Genomic DNA, 18,226 nt, shown 5'->3' with positions numbered 1-18,226 from the left:
CAGCAGTTTCAAATATTCACTGGCACTTCTCATTGACAGCGCATTAGCTCTGCCAACCCGGGGAATCCTGGCTGGGTACAAATAGTTGCTGGTGGATATGAATAGACACACTGAGTCACCTGCCAGAATGCTAATTGGGTGCTGGTGTGGGAGCAACGCCAGCTGTCGAAGTGAAAAACATTTGATCCAGAATTGATGCCAAAATACATCTGCACTTCAGTTCCCTTACATAATATACAATAAATAAAAATGATATGTACTGTAGTGGTTCATATATTATTAATTCAAGAACAAAATTTCTCCATCAACTCAATCTTGCAAATAATGTTGCGTTAAATTCATAATTAAAACAGTATGCACTACATCGTTTCCACTAGAATTAGAAGAGGAGTGGAAAAGAAATAAGTGGTGGGACTGGGGGGGCAGGTGTTAAGTAGAGCACATTTACAGGGTTGACAAATTTTTTTTTTTACGTCTTCATGCTGAAATAACATTCTTAGCTCCTTGGATTCCATAGAAAAACGACAGGAGGAGATTGTAAACATTGTTTCATATATTTTGCTTACTTAGTCTTTAGACCACAGCCTTTGTAATATATTGCAGATTTCTAGTCCTGGCATTAAGGAAAAGGACATTCCTCCAAATGTTAAGCAGTAAATTTGAAATAAAATGGTTTTTGAATTAACTTATTTCATCATAGCACGTAAAACAATAATTAAGTAAAAGGGTAAGGTACATAAAGTTCTGTATTCTGGTCCTAAACAGGCAAGTCAGGCCCCACCAACCATAGTGTCTTCCTTTGCCAATGGCATCACTGGATATGGTTTCAAGGGGATGTTGTCAGGACACTGCTCTCCCAGTCATTGTCATGTTTCTTGAGTTTGTCACCCCAACTAATCGGTCATGTAGCTCTCCAAATAGCCTCATGAGGCTGAAAGCTCACTGTGCCAGTCCTCCCATCAAGGAAAAATCCCTGACAATACTGGGAATCGAACCAGGTCCTTCAGATGGCAGTCAGCCATGCTGACCTCTCAGTTAAGGGGGCAGATAATAGTTACATACAGGGCAACGGAAAAACAACAATGAAAGAGACAGAAAATATCTTAAATGTGTTCCACAAAAAGCACTTTAAACAAGCATCCTATAAGAACCTCTATGTGTTCAAAGTAAGCACTACGCTGATAAAACTGAAATGTTTTCTGCACTACATACTTTACTAGTAAGTAAATGAAAGATAAGTACTTACCAGAACATATCCATCTTTTGAACAAGTTGCAAACAAAGACCCATCATGAGAGAAGCTTACGTGAAGAACTTGATTTGAATGTTCTGTCAGAACTTCCGTCTGAATTAAAGGTGTATGATATGTAAGACGTTTGTACTCCGACAACCATGATGATTTTCCTGTTTAATGTAAGATTGGTATAATTAAAACATCTCAATAGCATATTACTTTTTCTGTGTGTGTGTGTGTGTGTGTGTGTGTGTGTGTGTGTGTGTGTGTGTGTGTGTGTTATCAAAGTGATTCACAACCTGTTTTTCAGTTATCTCCATTAAATGTCAGTAACAATGATTTTACAATTTTTTTTTTATTATTTTAATTTTGTTGCCAGAAGCCCTCCCTCTCTCAATGAGTACATTATTGTACAGTAGTACTGCCAACAGGCATTTTTAAAGGAAAAACTTACATCTGGCTTTTGGTACTAAGATTCTTTCCTGGGAGGAAAACTGATATGTTCAATAAGGTTGTAAAGGAGAGGTAGCTTGCTCACAGACCATACTGAGTGGAACCTACTTGTAAGGATGATGGGAGACAGAGACAAAGAGGAAGGCCTCAGTTCTCTCATGTGTTCGACATGATCATTTGTGTAAAATGAACTCACAGTTCTGAGTCCAAATATTTTGATAAATTATAGAAGTGTCTAATAAGGCACTATTTTACTTTATTTTTGTACATATGATAATTTCAAATTTTCTACTTGATATCTGTCTACTAGCAACCTGTTACAGATTTGTGCATCACAATATACAACTACTCTGAACCTAATACTGTGACAGACAAAAATTATTTTATTTTTAGTAATGTGGTTGTGGAGTAAATGTACTGGCGTGTAGGTATTGGGATTGGTAGGTCCCTGAACAGCCTTCTGCAAGATGTTTAATTATTAGTCACATGCTTCTGTAGACTAAATAGTTCTTTTGGTTTTTCCTCCATTACAACAGAAATAATGACTTAGTACAGCATGGAGTGAAAGTATGCAACGTATATTAGCAATCCCACCTTCAATTCAACAAAATGAGAGATTTCTATTCACAAAGCAAGAAGAACAGATAATTTGTGTTAATTTATTCATGTGCTAGTGTAAATTCAGTTTAGAAGCTTCACACATGGATTTTCATCTAACGTGTGTCTATTGATCTAATTCTAGTTCCTGTAGTCATATGAGTCTTTAAGATTATGTGTTAAGAAAGTTTCCCGCAAAGCAGCTCACAGTAAGTCATTAATGTAATTCAAGAACAGGAGCAGACAAGTTACTGAACCTTTTGAGGTGCTGTATTTAATGTTTCTCAACTGAAAATGAAGTTTTAATTATACAGTAGTTTTCCTTTTTTGAGCCACAGTTTTTTATTGTTAAGATGAGAGGCAACTCACACAGGAAGAATGCCTTTAAGGTCATAAGACTGCTTCCTTAGTACAATTTGATAACCACAATATCCAAGGCATTGGCAAAAATCACAGAAAATGCAAAACGGTTACTTTTTATTGTTTATCTGTTGTTGAATTGAATATTTGAGATCATATATTGCTTTCTGAGTAAAGAAGCCTTTACAAAAGCTTTTAAAAGGAAGACAGGAAGGCATGCAATACTTTGTTACACACCAATTTCTCAAAATAATTTTACAATATGGATGAGGGAAATGAGTCTATAATTATGGGTCACTTGCTTACCTCCATTTAACAAAAGGAAGAGGATTATTGGTTCACAGTTACATGTCAGTTCCTTATCTGCACTTTTGTATAAGGGTAGATCAAAAACTAATGACTCCTGTGTCACAAAAAATTAATAATGAACATAATATAACAGCACAATTAGTGCAGATCATAGTCTGATTTGTTATGTACACAACATTACCATTCAACATAATCACCAAGCATTGGTACACATTTCAGCCATCGCTGAGTCCAAGCATTGAAATCTGTATGGAAATATTTAGGGTATGAGCCAGGATTTTAAAGCTGTTTTAACCTCATACAAGTCATTGAATCTGTAGCTACGTAGGTTGTCTTTCGTATGTTCAAACAAAAATAAGTCAAACAGGGCCAAATCAGGGCTGTAGGATGCATGAGGCAGCACTGACCAGCCCATTTTTCCAATCACTTGCATTGCGAAAAATGACATAGGTGGGTATGCATTATTGCCTCCTTAAGTTTTCTAAGTGTGGTTATGTTTGTTTTGTTGTTGTTTGTGATCTCTGATGCATCTGTGTCATTGCATTACTTCATCAGGAAGTCCTTGAATGATGCCTGTGACAGATGTTGTGGCCAGGTGTTGCACAGTTTATCTGCAATATCCACTTCTCTGTTTCCAAACTTCTTTGCACATTGCTGATCTCTATTACAACATCCCTAAACACTTTTTCCTTGTAAGTGATTGAAACAGCATTAAAATCAGTGGTCACGAATCAAAACTCTGAATTTTTTCAAATTGGTTTTGATGCCTGGATTCAATGACAGCCTAACTGTGTAAAAATGCATGATGACTATGTTAAATCGTACTGTTGCACAGGGGACAGTTCAGGCTATGATTTGTATAATTCTTCTGGTATAAGTTGAATATTAAATTTTTTATGACACAGACGGCATTACTTTTAGATCCAACTTCATATATCACTATTACTGTGCATGTTTCAGTTTTCCAGGAACTACAATCTTTACTCATCAACTCGTTACAAAGGCAACTCGATGGTGGCACTACCAAGTCAGCACTGGAGTTTAGTACTTTGACTGAGATACCTTCATTGCCAGAAGAGTTAGTACTATTTAGCCATCTAATGGTATTTGTGATCTTTCCAACCTGTGACTTGGCAAAGCTGTCTGGTGGTGGACCAAGAACTTATTTACAAAAAGATGGTATTACACCACCTCAGTAGCATTTAGAGGCAACTCAAACACTACCATGATGTCCTAAGGTGAAGAAGTCACTGTCCTTCCATGGTTAAGTTAGTTACCAGGTACATTTTAATTCTCAGATAGCTTCATTGATGTACATCTTACATGAACTAAAGGGTTAGACAGAAATGTGCGAAGTATACATTCTTACTTTCCAGTCATCACACTTTCTAAAAGGTCACATCTGCATTCAAATCAGCATCTGCATCTATATCTACATCTACATGGTTACTTTGCAATTCACACTTAAGTGCCTGGCAGAGGGTTCACTGAACCATTTTCATACTACTTCTCTACCATTCTACTCTCGAATGGGGTGTGGGAAAATGGAACACCTAAATCTTTCCATTCAAGCTCCGATTTCTCTTATTTTATTATGGTTTCAGTGACTGCTAACCCAACTCGCTGATCATATCAGTGACACAATCACCCCTATTGGGCCATAATATGAAACGAGCTTCCCTTCTTTGCACTTTTTCGATGTCCTCCATCAATCCCACCCGGTAAGGATCTCGTACCATGCAGCAAAATTCCAGCAAAGGATGGACACGTGTAATGTAGGCTGTCTATTAAGTGGGTTTGTCGCATCTACTAAGTATTCTGCCAACAAAGTGCAGTCTTTGTTTCGCCTTCCCCACAATATTATCTATGTGGTCTTTCCAATTTAAGTTGCTCATAATTGTAATTACTGTCTAGATAATTACGTACCAGCATGGGAGGTACTGCCAGGGCAGCTGACACATTACATGATGACACAGAGGATGTCAATTATAACAGTGGTGAAGATGGATCAGAGCACCTGACAGTATAAAATATATAAGAATCTTACATACTTCTGTGGACAGATCACTCTCAGCCTCATGCTAAAGTGAAACACAGGGGCTTTACTATCGAATTGCATACGTCAATATCATTAAGTTCAGCATTTCATAAAATTATGAGTTAATGACTGATGTAATTTTTACTGATACAGCCAATTTGTTCAACCTGCATCTCATAAGAGGATGATGTTCAGCCTGGTTGTTGCTGTTAGCTTGAAAATTTTTTCTTATTCACGTTGCTTTCTACATGAATGCATGTCGCAGCATGATGATTGCTGCTGGTAACGATTGATGCAGCCATGTAGCAGTGCTGAAGGAATAACTAGTCAGTTCTTTATACACCACAGTTTTACTGAATAACAACAGAGGAGACATTGAGACACAGACAGGCATAGAGAAAAGAAGGCTATACATTTTAGCTTTCAACACACACACACACACACACTTTCACAAAAGCACAACTCTCTTACACATGACCACTGTCACTGGACACTTGTTAATATTGTTGTTATTCCATCCTGGACATTCCATTGTTTGACAGTTTACTATATCACATTCCCTACCACATTCATTATCTACTATAGATTTAGTTTTTTATTCATCATCTCCAATTAAATCATGTTAGGCTAAGGTATTGCAGCCAGTATCAACTGCTGTATGACATAGACTTTACTTTTCAGTGTTACACATCTTGTTTGTGCTACAAAGTGAACTTTTGTTTTGTTTCATTTACTTACAAGACTTTATAAGCAAACAGGTGGTTTTTAATTATATTTATCCAGTTTGTAGTAAAAAGTTGTTACTGCAGTAATGACTAATTTTTATGTAGAGGCTACAATTAAACACTTGGGAGGCTTCGTCAAAGTGCCTTCATCCCTCACAAAAATGCGTCATGGCGTATGCTCATGCCATCTGTTATTACACCAATTTAACATTTTTAAATTTATCCCCTTTACTCAACATCACTGAGACTTTCCTCTTGGAATTTGTGATGTCCTCATGTATCGAGAAAGGTTACTTGTAAGTTTTGTTTATGTTTCTGTGTTGGTGTACGTTGGCACAAGCACACCATGTGGCACAGAGTTTATGAGAGTATCGATAGAGGCTAATGACATGACTTGCTGGAAACATGCCACCAATGCCCTCTAAGCTGCCAGTATTTAGGATCACTGCCGCAGACCGGAGGGCCGGTTTAGCCAGTTAGTTCAAGCCTGTTAGTTTCAGTCTGTACACTGTGGAGTTCCAGCATGTCACCGAGACAGAGCCGCAAACTTGCCTCTAGCACAGAGACAGGCAGCACATAGCAACCTTATAGTGAATGTACTGGACTTCTACTTCAACAGCATTGAGGCTACGTAGACTACACAGAAGAGAGCTTGTATCACAACACATGAAAACTTAAGTTAAGTAGCTCTTTCTTTATTAATAAAGAACCCAGTTATTAATTGTGTACTGTTTGTGTAATAGAACAAGGATACCAGTCACCAACCAACATCCTCTACAGAGACAAGATGACATAAAAGTGGCTAAAGAGAATACAACAGTTTCCCTGTTTCCCTTTTCCCAATGAGTAACTATTAGTTGGTCACAAAACAAGATATAATATACTCTGCATGGTGTAACCTTTTTTTCTAATTCAGCAAGGTGGCTATTGTGTATAAACTAATCATAAGTCAACTCCTTGTGTGCCATGCATCCCATGCCATTTGTTATGGCAGATTGTAACAACTGGTTCGTCAACATCATGACTGGGATGGCTGAGTGCCCAGGATCACAATTTTCTTATTTGGAATCCTAACAGACTCCTGATCTTTCAGAATCTCATAACTATAGTCTTATCACCGTGCACTGAATGCCAGAATTATAACCAAATCGTGCCCTCCTCCACCCAACCTTTAATTACAAGCAAAATAGTCAGAATGAAATATTACACGCTTCTGTTTTACATAAAGGCTCTCAAAGTATCAGTAGTAGAGAGATGTTCTCCGCTCCAAATTTCATTTTTGAAGGAAAAAAACATGTCCCAAAAAGCATAGTTGCAGCAGCAACAACAGAAACATCATGAAAACACACAATAACAGTCATCACAAAGCAGATATCACCTTTGAACAGCATCCTGAACTAGTAACAGTGAAACAAATTGATCCAAAGAAGAACAAGACAAGATTTACATGTACCAAAATAATTCAAAATAAAATTTTTGATTGTTTAGTAAAATTGGTCAATAGTGTCAAAAAATCAAAGTGGGATGTGGAAAGAACACATTTTAAATTACAATTAATACACAGTTTAAAGAACAGTGAAAAAGTGATTTAAATAGAATACCAATATCCACAGTTGATAATTGGTATTTACTGCTGCATTTTAAAATAGGAGCTGCCAGTCATCACCAAAATAATGGAAAGAAATTGTGACTTAAACTGTTACTATTTGTTATCATATAAAGTAAAAATCACTGAAGTTCCAATATGTTGCCAAAGTTTCTTAACAAATTATTTAGATATGGGAATAGGTGTAAGTCAGAAGCCACCACATCTGGTGAATACAATGGATGTTTCAACAGTTTGTAACTCAAATTCCTCAGATTTCTAATGTTCAAAACAGCTTTGTAAGAATGTGCATTCAACACAGGCCTTCTTCATACAGTTTTGCATCTGGTTGACCAAGAAGACTTTTGTAGTTTTTCCCATTTCACGACAATCATAAAAAGATTTTCAAAAGAAAAGAATTCATTTTGCATCCATATAAATAACTGGTCATAGCTTTCCCAGTTGATGAGATTATGTTTGTCTTTTTTGTGATGGCCATTAGTTGACACACACTTCTTTGGTTGCTGTTTCATTTCTGGTAAGAATGGTGAACTCGTGTCTCACCCACAACACAAAATACATACACAAAATGAGTTAAAATTCTTTTTAACCTCTACAAAGAGAAACAAATCTAAATGGTTATTTATTGTTAACTATTGTTAGCCTTTGGATGTACTGGTACATATTACTAGAACTACTCGACTGAAAACTAAACAATGGCACATTTTATAAAATAAGACAAAATCAACCAGGGACACAATCAGAAAACTATATTGCTCGAACAGTCCATGGGTGTACTGCCGGGCCACAGTGTCCAACCGGCACAATATTTCAGCGATCAGACATGTCGCAATCATCAGGTGCATGGCATCGGCATCTGTGGTGGCGTCGGTGTAATTGCCTCATCCGCCCTGGTCGCCTGTTGGTTTTCTTTGCTGAGCGTCTTTTTAATTAGACTCAATGCTGGTTCCCATGCCTTGTTAAGGTTATAGCCACAATCTCGGTTGATAAATCCATCCCTGGTACGAATTTTGATAGCCTCTCTAACGATGCTGTCCCAGTATTTATATGTCTGTGCCAAGACCCTGGTATGTTGGTAGTCCATTTCATGATTTTCGGACAAACAGTGCTCTGCGACCGCCAACTTGTTGGGGTACCTAAGTCGAGTGTGCCTCTGATGTTCTCGGCAATGATCTTCGAGGGTGCACACTATCTGTCCAATAAAAGTCTTCCCACACTGATACAGAATCTGGTACATGCCGGCCTTCCGCAAACTGAGATCATCTTTGACACTTCCAAATAATGCTTGTGTTTTATTGGGTGGGCGAAAGACAGTTCCCACTTGGTGTTTCCTCAATATTCATCCTATTTTCCCAATAGTGCGCCAGTATATGGTATATAGGCAACAGCTATCTTTTCCTCCACGACTTCTTCTGTCTCCAAACGCTGTACTGTAGAGGTGGGGCGGAGAGTGCGTCTGATCTGCCATTCCAAGTACCCGTTTTTCTGGAATACAATTTTGATGTGTTCCAGCTCATGAGGCAGACTCTTTGCATCAGAGTGTTTTTAGCACCCCATTCCTCTGCAAAGGATGGTAGCAGCTATCTGCAAGCAAATACAGCTCGGTGAGCATTTTCTTCCTGTACACCCCATGGACTAGGGTGCCATCCACTCTTCTTTTGACCATGATGTCCAGGAATGGTAATCTTCCTTTTGCTTCAGTCTCCATAGTGAATTTGATGTTTGGACATATGGAGTTCAGGTGTGTAAGGACGTCTATGAGCTTGTCCCTTCCATGATCACAAATGTGTCATCCACGTAATGTAGAAAACAAGTAGGTTTCCATTTGGATGACGCCAAAGCTTCCTCCTCAAAGTACTCCATATATAAATTAGCGACCGCAGGCGAGAGTTGCTCCCCATTGCGACTCCTTCTGTTTGTTCATAGTATTCTCCATCAAAGAGAAAATATGTGGATGTCAAAACATGCCTGACAAGGTTGGTCATCTTCTCATCAAATTTCTATGCAATAAGTTCAACTGACTCTTGAAGAGGCACCCTGGTGAATAATGAAATAACATGAAAACTCACCAGGATATCTGAGTCTTTCAGCTTGAAGATGTCGAGACATTTCATGAAATCCACAGAATTACAAACATGATGAGGGCATTTATCCACATAAAGGCTTAGTAACTCTGCCAGGTGTTCGGCCAGCAAACATGTAGGTGCCCTAATATGCTGACAATTGGGCGTAATGGCACCCCTTCTTTGTGGACTTCAGGGAGTCCATAAAGTCATGGTTGTACAATTCCTTGAGGAGTCAATTTTTTGGTGACACCGTCTGGTATATCCTCATTCTTGAAAAGAGCCCTAGTCTTGTTCTCCACCTTCTTTGTGGCATCAGCATTGATCTTCCTGTAAGATTCGTCATTCAGCAGGCTCTTCATCTTCTCAATGTGGTGCTTATGGGAAAGAACAACCATAGCATTGCCTTAGTCAGCCAGTAAGACAACAATCTCAGGGCTCTGTCTCAGGTCTCGAATAGCTGCTCTCTCCCTGCTGGTAATATTCAGCTCGATTGGTTTAGTTCTTGTCAGACCACAGCAGGTTTCCCGGCATACTTCTTCAGCTGCTTCAGGTGGTAGTTGCGTAGCAACCAGTTCAACTTCACTGACAACACCCACTACAGAAGTGAACCTAGGTGTGGGGGCAAAATTAAATCCCTTCTCCAGAACAGAAACTGCATTCCCAGTCAGCTCAATGTCGGTGAGATTGATGACCATCTTCTATGGGGCCTCCAGCGATGGTTTGTCAGAAAGACGAGAGAATTTAGATATCTGACATCCTGAGGCCTTCTTATGTGTAGAACCTGTGGTCACCCAGGAAACACCATCAATCCAGCCCCAGGTTCCGGAATTAAAATGATTGGATAGTTGAAGATGTAGTTTAAGTAGTTCCTGGGAGTTGCACTCAAGGCAGCAGCTGGTAAAGTGCACCCTCTCACGAACCAAGACAAGGCTAGCGTGCTTCTTAATTCTCTTAGCTGCTGCAGAACCTTAGCAAAGTTTGGTACTACCTGATCAGCATGACATCTCTTCAGAAAAGCAAGAGCACTCAGCAAACGGCTCCTTCGGTGATGCAACTTGTCGAATTTCTTCATGCTGCAATACATCTCCTCTCCGTAGAGGTACATGATGTGATTCTTTAGTTTCTCCCTGCGTATTTCTTGCTTGAACAGTCCACGGGTGTAACGCCGGTCCATAGTGTTCAACAGGAACAATATTTCAGCAATCAGACAAGTTGGCACTGTCAGGCGCGCTAACGAACTGAGCTCCTGAGGGCGGGCGGCCGAGTAGAAACTGTCTTTTGTCCACCCAATAAAACACAAGCATTATTTGGAAGTGTCAAAGATGATCTCGGTTTGAGGAAGGCTGGCATATACCAGATTCCTTATCAGTGTGGGAAGACTTATATTGGACAGATAGTGCGCACCATCGAAGATCGTTGCCGAGAATATCAGAGGCATACTCAACTTAGGTACCCCAACAAGTTGGCGGTCACAGAGCACTGTTTGTTCAAAAAATCATGAAATGGACTACCAACATATTAGGGTCTTGGCACAGACATATAAATACTGGGACAGTGTCGGTAGAGAGGCTACCGAAATTCGTACCAGGGATGGACTCATCAACCGAGATTGCAGCTATAACCTCAGCAAGGCATGGGGACCAGCACTGAGTCTAATTAAAAAGTCGCTTGGCAAAGAAAACCAACAGACGACCAGGGCGGACGAGGCACTTACACCGACACCACCACAGACGCCGATGCCAGCGTCTCAGCGACCACTGATGGGCGGCCACGGGCGCAGACTGCGGAGAGAACGCCTCACACGGGGAGGGGATTTAAGATGGCCACCCGCCCTCAGGAACTCAGTTCGTCAGCACACCTGATGATTGCGACATGTCTGATCACCTAAATATTGTGCCCGCTGGACACTATGGACCAGCAGTACACCTGTGGACAGTTCGAGCAAGGAATACACCGGGAGAAACTGAAGAATCAAAAATATAAGTTTACCAAGAAGTTTATACAGTTAACTGGAGCCCTATACCTGAAAAGCCATACAAAGCAAACATTTATTGCAGAGTTTCACATGTCAATGAAATGAAAATAAATGCATCAATGAGCACTATGCACTATCATATCCCATGAAGAAATTAATAGAACAAATAAATTTCTAGTACAAACAACATATACTAAAGGCCAAATGCCACATCATCAAACTTATATCACACTCAGAACTGATAAAAAACATGGCAGAGGTGAGTGGTGGGAATATATGGAAGAAAGATGTGTTGTACCCCACCATTATTCTTATATGAAGCATCTCTTCCCTCTTTCCTAAGCAACAGTTCCATCATTTAAAAGACTGTGTGACTAAATGATAATTATTGTGAAGACGGATTGATTTACATTTTTGTTTTGCTACTTTTCAATAATATGTCAAAGGTAGGTACTCAAGCTGGTGAATAATCTGTTTCTTTCAAAAACCACCACCAAGGATAAACCCAACCCACCAAGAGGCACACTGAGAGCTAAGGACCATCAGGTACCTAGCAATGCATCAGCAAGAAGTTGCTGGCCACAACACAAAACAACACCTCAATCCAAAAATGAGTGACTCTAGGGGGCAGCACTTCTCTTCCTGAGAGCGACTATTTAAGCCAATCCAGTAACCGCACCAACAGTGACCACAGCAAACAGCTCCCTTCGGTTGGGAACCAGCCAAGTCAACAGCTTACATTCCATCACTTGAGCTCTTGTAGGTGTGCCATCGGAGAATGCTGCATCATGCCATGAGGTTAGGTTTCATAACAGGCAAACAATTCTCTGAGTACTAGATTTTCCCATTTTAGTTCCAGCTCCCAGGAGTTAGTTTCTAGTTAGACCTATTGTAAACAGTTTTTTGCAAGCTCATAAGGAAACTGTTTGTAACATCTACCAGGGCTTTCCTCAATTAGTACCCAAAGGTAAGATTTTTCACAGAGCACCCACAACATGCCACATGCCTTCACAACCTGTGGGATTATGTGAAGGTTTGAGAATTAACACCAATATTTGCAAATATTTTGATGAACTGTCTGCTACCATCTTTCTTTGTTCATGAACTGGTCACCTCAGGATCCAGTGCTAATCCATTACTGTCTATTTGCAATCTCAGCTTTGGAGTCAGCCAGAGATATGGTAATTGATGGAGAAGACAGTTCCTACAACTGTATAAATAACTAACGTACCCACAGTTTTCAGTACTGTATTGTAGAAACTGTAGAAAACCTAAATACAAATGGCAAGTTCAAACACTAATTCCATTATGAATCAGTCCATATGCTACAGCATAACACAATCCAATCAAATAAGTAACAGTTTTGTGGAAAGTCCAGGATGGAATAACAACAATTTTATGACAAGGGTAGATTGCTACTCAAGAGGCGGTGCTGAGCCACGGACGGGCACAATGAAAACACTGCTGAGCATGTAAGCTTTTGGCCAAAAGGGATTCTTCAGAAATAGGAAACCACACACAAACTCACAAGCACAGCCCCCCCCCTCTCCCCCCCCCCCCTGCCCAGCTGCGCTCTCTCTCTCTCTCTCTCTCTCTCTCTCTCTCTCACACACACACACACACACACACACACACACACACACACACACACACACACACACCAGAGAGAGAGAGAAGTGCTTAAATGTTCAGCAGTCTGTTCATTGTGCTTGTCTGTGACTCCACACCGCTTCAATGCAATGAGTAGTGATCTATCTTTTTCATAATATTGTTGTTAACAATCTTGCGGCAGAAAAGATTTGATCTTCTCTATTTCAGAGCCCTTTTTTACAGTTAATGGCTTCTAAGATTCACATTTAACAGAGGAGAACACACCATACAGAGGAGAACACACCATACAGAGTATATTCACCTGTGCACTAGCTGAAACAGTAATCTTAAGCTTATGGTAATGTACTCCAAAGAAGATGGTCAACTGAAAAGGTTTTATAGTTTAGTGTTATGTAAATGATGAGGTAATTAATATAATGGAAGGAAACATTCCACGTGGGAAAAATTATATATAAAAAAACAAAGATGAGGTGACTTACCGATCAAAAGTGCTGGCAGGTCGATAGACACACAAACAAACACAAACATACACACAAAATTCAAGCTTTCGCAACAAACTGTTGCCTCATCAGGAAAGAGGGAAGGAGAGGGGAAGACGAAAGGAAGTGGGTTTTAAGGGAGAGGGTAAGGAGTCATTCCATTTCCGGGAGCGGAAAGACTTACCTTAGGGAGAAAAAAGGACAGGTATACACTCGCACACACGCACATATCCATCCACACATACAGACACAGCTTGAATTTTGTGTGTATGTTTGTGTTTGTTTGTGTGTATCGACCTGCCAGCGCTTTTGTTCGGTAAGTCACCTCATCTTTGTTATTTTTTATATATGATGAGGTAATTAAGAACACAGCAGATGCACTGGTAGCTTTAAGGTAGAGAATCATGTCTGCCATGTTCTTTTCCTCACAGAAACCTCAGTACACCTAAATCTGAATAACTGGATGAGGATCTGAAACCTGCTTCTTTCAAATGTGAAATGAGAGTCTACTGCAGGGATGCACACACTGCAGCCTGCAGACGAGAAGCAGCTCACCATTGATCCATTTGCAGCCCACCCCTCACCATTCATCTGTGTAATATTATTTTTTATTTCGTCTTTCATTCTCTCCTGCAGAGAAGAGGTCAGACCTTTGTATAACTTAGTTCTTTTGAGACTATATTGTTGTAATGATACACATGGTCAAAGCGAGTGATTTTCAGTGAGTCTGTACATCCTTGGCCTAGCACTTCATTCACTATGATATCTGTTTACAATAAAGCAGCTTTAATCAGGGAATATAGTAACAAATTTAGTTATCGTACAATGAAAACATCTGTCACTTTTGCAGGAAGGTGACTTCTTTTCAATTTGTGTTTTAATTAATACATTACCATGTTCATATCTAGTCTGATTAATACATCAGTGTAATTTTAGTAAATTGAAGTTTGCAGTTGATGGTAAATATCTAAGATAGCATGCCACTGTGTTTCAAATAATTTTGAATTCCTCTCCACACATAATTTAACATTTGGCCTTATTATTAAACCTAATTCTTACTTTGTGATTGTTAACTGCACTATCTTGACACATGAGCTTTTGAATCCATTTCACAGTTACCACCACCACCACCACCACCACCACCAATTTTGAGTTTAAACGGCTGTAATTCTTTGAACGATTGACCGTTTTTTAAAATGATTTGAAGTATGCCCTGATTAAAAATACATTGATTGCCAAAAGGTAAAGTAATTTCACTGTTAATGAAGTGGTAACGTATCACACTAAGTACATACATCAACAAATATGCCCTGCAATGCAGATATATAGTGGGAGTTACTCAGAACTATCTGCAACCTTTCACTTTAACAATTCTGAGAAAAAGTCACCAGCAGAAAGAGATAGCTACATTATGTGATCTCCATATTTTAAAACTAAAATTTTTTTAGAACTGTGTGTATAATAACTAAATTTATGTTAATGCTAAAAGTTTCCATACTTGTACAAATACTATCTGAAGTCCGAAAGCCTTAACATTTGCTCCATCTTCCCCACAAAAAATAAAGTGAGAGAATAATAAACTGCAAATCATCAGCACTGAGAACAATTTTGATTTCTCATGAGCCTTTCTTGAACTCTTCAATGCCAAATTTACCTCATACACTAATACTGTTTCAACATCTCCAGTCACCATTAGGCGTATGCCATGAATGGAAGTGCAGTCTTAGGTATATGCCATCAATGGAAGTGCAGTATCCAAGTGTGTACACCAGATTGACAGAGTAATAAAGGAACAGATCCTGAGAAAATTAAAGACCATTAACAGGGGTAATAATATCCTACATTACCTTGTGCTTACCAAAGACTGGCATAGAAGCATCCATCTTCTTCAAATGAAAGACTTTTTCCTGTTATCTCTAACTCCCTTCAAGCAAGTAGTAGTAGTAGTAGTAGTAGTAGTAGTAGTAGTAGCAGCAGCAGTATACCAGAATGTTTATATCCAGGTGAACATGTAACTATAAACTAAAAGGGTGGACACAATAGAGGTACTTGAAAGACATATTATTAGAAAAATAATGGGTGCAATATGCAAACTGCAGAAAATTGGAAAATGAGAAGTAAAGAGGAGATCTATGGAAATATACAGAAAATATCAGAAGTAATGATAAAGTGAAAATTAATCTTCTTTGGAAACCTCTGCTGACTGAATAAGAACAGGCTAATGAAATAAATATGCCTTTATTTCTGGAAAAAGACATCAAAACTAGCATGGATTACAAAAATAAGAAAGGAACTAAAAGAAACAACATTACAGAATCAGAAATAACAGAATTTGGAAGAATAAAACACTAAGTTTAGAAGAATTTCAAGTTAGAATAAATAAGAAATCAGTAACGACATTGACAGAAGAAAGGAAAAGGGAACATGGGGAGAAGATGAAGGAGTATTGTAAAAACAGGAAACAACAACAAGGAAATCGGAGGAATTGAAGTAGTTGTGTGATCCTAAATCATCAATATGAAGATAAAGTAATAATAGTATTAATAATAATAATAATAATAATAATAATAATTCTCCTGTAAATAAACCGGAAAGTAATCACAAGGCCTTAGTGAAGGGCACACGCCTACATCTTTCTTAAAATAATTAAATAAATAAAAAAGGGAAAAAAACAGACTACGAGAGCCCTTTACCATCACAACTCTATAGAATTATACTCCAACGAGACAAAGGCAAGAAAAGAGAGAGAGAGAGAGAGAGAGAGAGAGAGAGAGAGAGAGAGAGAGAGAACTGTGGTCTTTACAAGAATCCATACTGAACTCTAAAAGGCTAACTTGAACAGAGTTAGTTTGCTGTGATGAAATAGGACAGACAAAATAAAATAAAAAAAATTATATGGATATGTTGATTGGATACATAATGAGACATCAAGGAATATGTAATTGGTAATGGAGAAAAGTGAGTATGAGTGGGGGGACGGGTGGGGGGGGGGGGGTGGGGGGGGCGGAAGGGACAGGAGATAACTGAAAGAGCCCAAGGATTGAATACAGTGAGCAGGTTCAAATGGCTGTAGGATGCATTACTTATGCAGATATGGAAACATCTACATATATTCATCATCAGCCAACTTACGGTGTGCGACAGAGGGCACTTTGTGTACCACTGTCTTTTTCCCTCTTCCTTTTGCACTCTTGAATGGTTCACGGGAAGAACGACTGCCGGTAAGCCTCTGTGTGGGCTCACATATCTCTATCAATGTCCATGGCCTTTTCACGAGATGTACATGGGAGGAAGCAATACATTGCTTGACTCTTCTAGGAATGTATGCTTTCAAAATTTTGACAGTAAACCACACGTTATGCAGAATGCATCTCTTTCAGTGTCTGCCACTGGAGATGGCTGAGCATGTCCATGACACTTTAGTGCTTACAAAATGAATCTGTAATGAAATGTTCTGCTCTTCTTTAGATCTTCTCTATTTCCTCTATCAAGGCTATCTTGCACGTATCCCAGACTGCCCAGCAACATTCAGGTACTGGTCAAGTGAGGGTTTTATACACTACCTCCTTTGCTGATGGACTAAATTTCTTGAGGATTCTTCCAATTAATCTCAATCTGGCATCTGCCTTACGTGGTATTAATATTATGTGGTTGTTCCACTTTAAACTGCTCCATAAGCATACTCCTAGATATCCTATGGGAACTGCTTCTGGTGACTGTTCTGCAATTCTGTAATCATACAATAAAGGGTCTTTCTAACTATGTATTTGCAACAGGTTACATTTTTATGTTGAAGGTCAATTGCCACTTCATGTTATAAACATCAATCCTCTGCAGGTTTTCCTGCATGTTACTACAATTTTCTGGCATTGCCACTTCTCTGTATACAATAGCATTATCCGCAAAAAGCTTCATGGAACTTTGATGTCATCTGCTACATCATTTACAAACACTGTTAAAAATAATGGTCCTATAGCATTCCCTTGGCATATGCCCAAAGTTACTTTTATGTCTCGACACCTCTCTCCGTTGAGAATGACATGCTGCATTCTGTTTGCTAGAAACTCTTGAATCTAATCAAACAGTTGGTCTCATATTCCATATGTTTATATTTTGTTCACTAGGCAGCAGTGCAGAAGTGTATTGTATGGCTTCAAAGTCAAGAAACATGGCATCTACCTGGGCACCTGAACTACTATTTTCTGGGTCACATTAACTAAAAGAGTGATCTTGGTATCACATGATCATTATTTTCAGAACCCACATTGATTCCTACAATGGAAATTTATAGTCTCCAGAAATGTCATAATGCGTGAGTGGAAAACACATTCCAAAATTCTACAACGGACTGATGTCAGAGATACAGGCCTATAATTTTGTGCAACTGTTTTGACAATTCTTCTTGAAAAAGGCTTTTAAAAGGCAGGCTAGCAATGAGAGCTTCAGCAAACCAGGCTTCAGACCGAAGACTCCTATAGCCCCATACGTAATACTGCACCAGCCACCAGCACACTACAGTTATAAGGGAATGGTCTAACAAGACATATCGAAACCTATCCTGAAATTTTTTACACAAGAAGAAGACATTGTCAAAATTTTAGCTGCTAAGAGGCACTGCAAGTATTTTGTAAAAAATGCTGAAGTCACATTTTTGCCATGCGAAGAACAGCTTATAACAGCAATATGAACAGCCTTGCCCGCCTAGCGTGCGACTCAGTGACTCAGTCACACAGCATCGCATAGCAGAATTATCCGGAGTTCACAGACACCAAT

General features: G+C 39.1%; 1 protein-coding gene across 2 annotated transcripts in view; it reads right to left on the bottom strand.

The window, feature by feature from the left end:
* LOC124797949 (F-box/WD repeat-containing protein 5) overlaps positions 1-18,226 on the bottom strand; it is an 82,113-nt gene that overhangs the window by 44,345 nt on the left and 19,542 nt on the right. For both annotated transcript variants that reach the window (XM_047261094.1, XM_047261095.1), the window contains exon 3: positions 1,247-1,404. In XM_047261094.1, coding sequence (XP_047117050.1) covers positions 1,247-1,404 — 158 coding nt within the window. The remainder of the gene's footprint in view (positions 1-1,246; positions 1,405-18,226) is intronic.

This window comes from Schistocerca piceifrons, chromosome 5, assembly GCF_021461385.2.
Source record: "Schistocerca piceifrons isolate TAMUIC-IGC-003096 chromosome 5, iqSchPice1.1, whole genome shotgun sequence".
NCBI lineage: Eukaryota > Metazoa > Arthropoda > Insecta > Orthoptera > Acrididae > Schistocerca > Schistocerca piceifrons.
The sequence above is the reverse complement of the archived record's forward strand: the minus strand, read 5'-3'. Positions and strand labels throughout refer to the sequence as shown.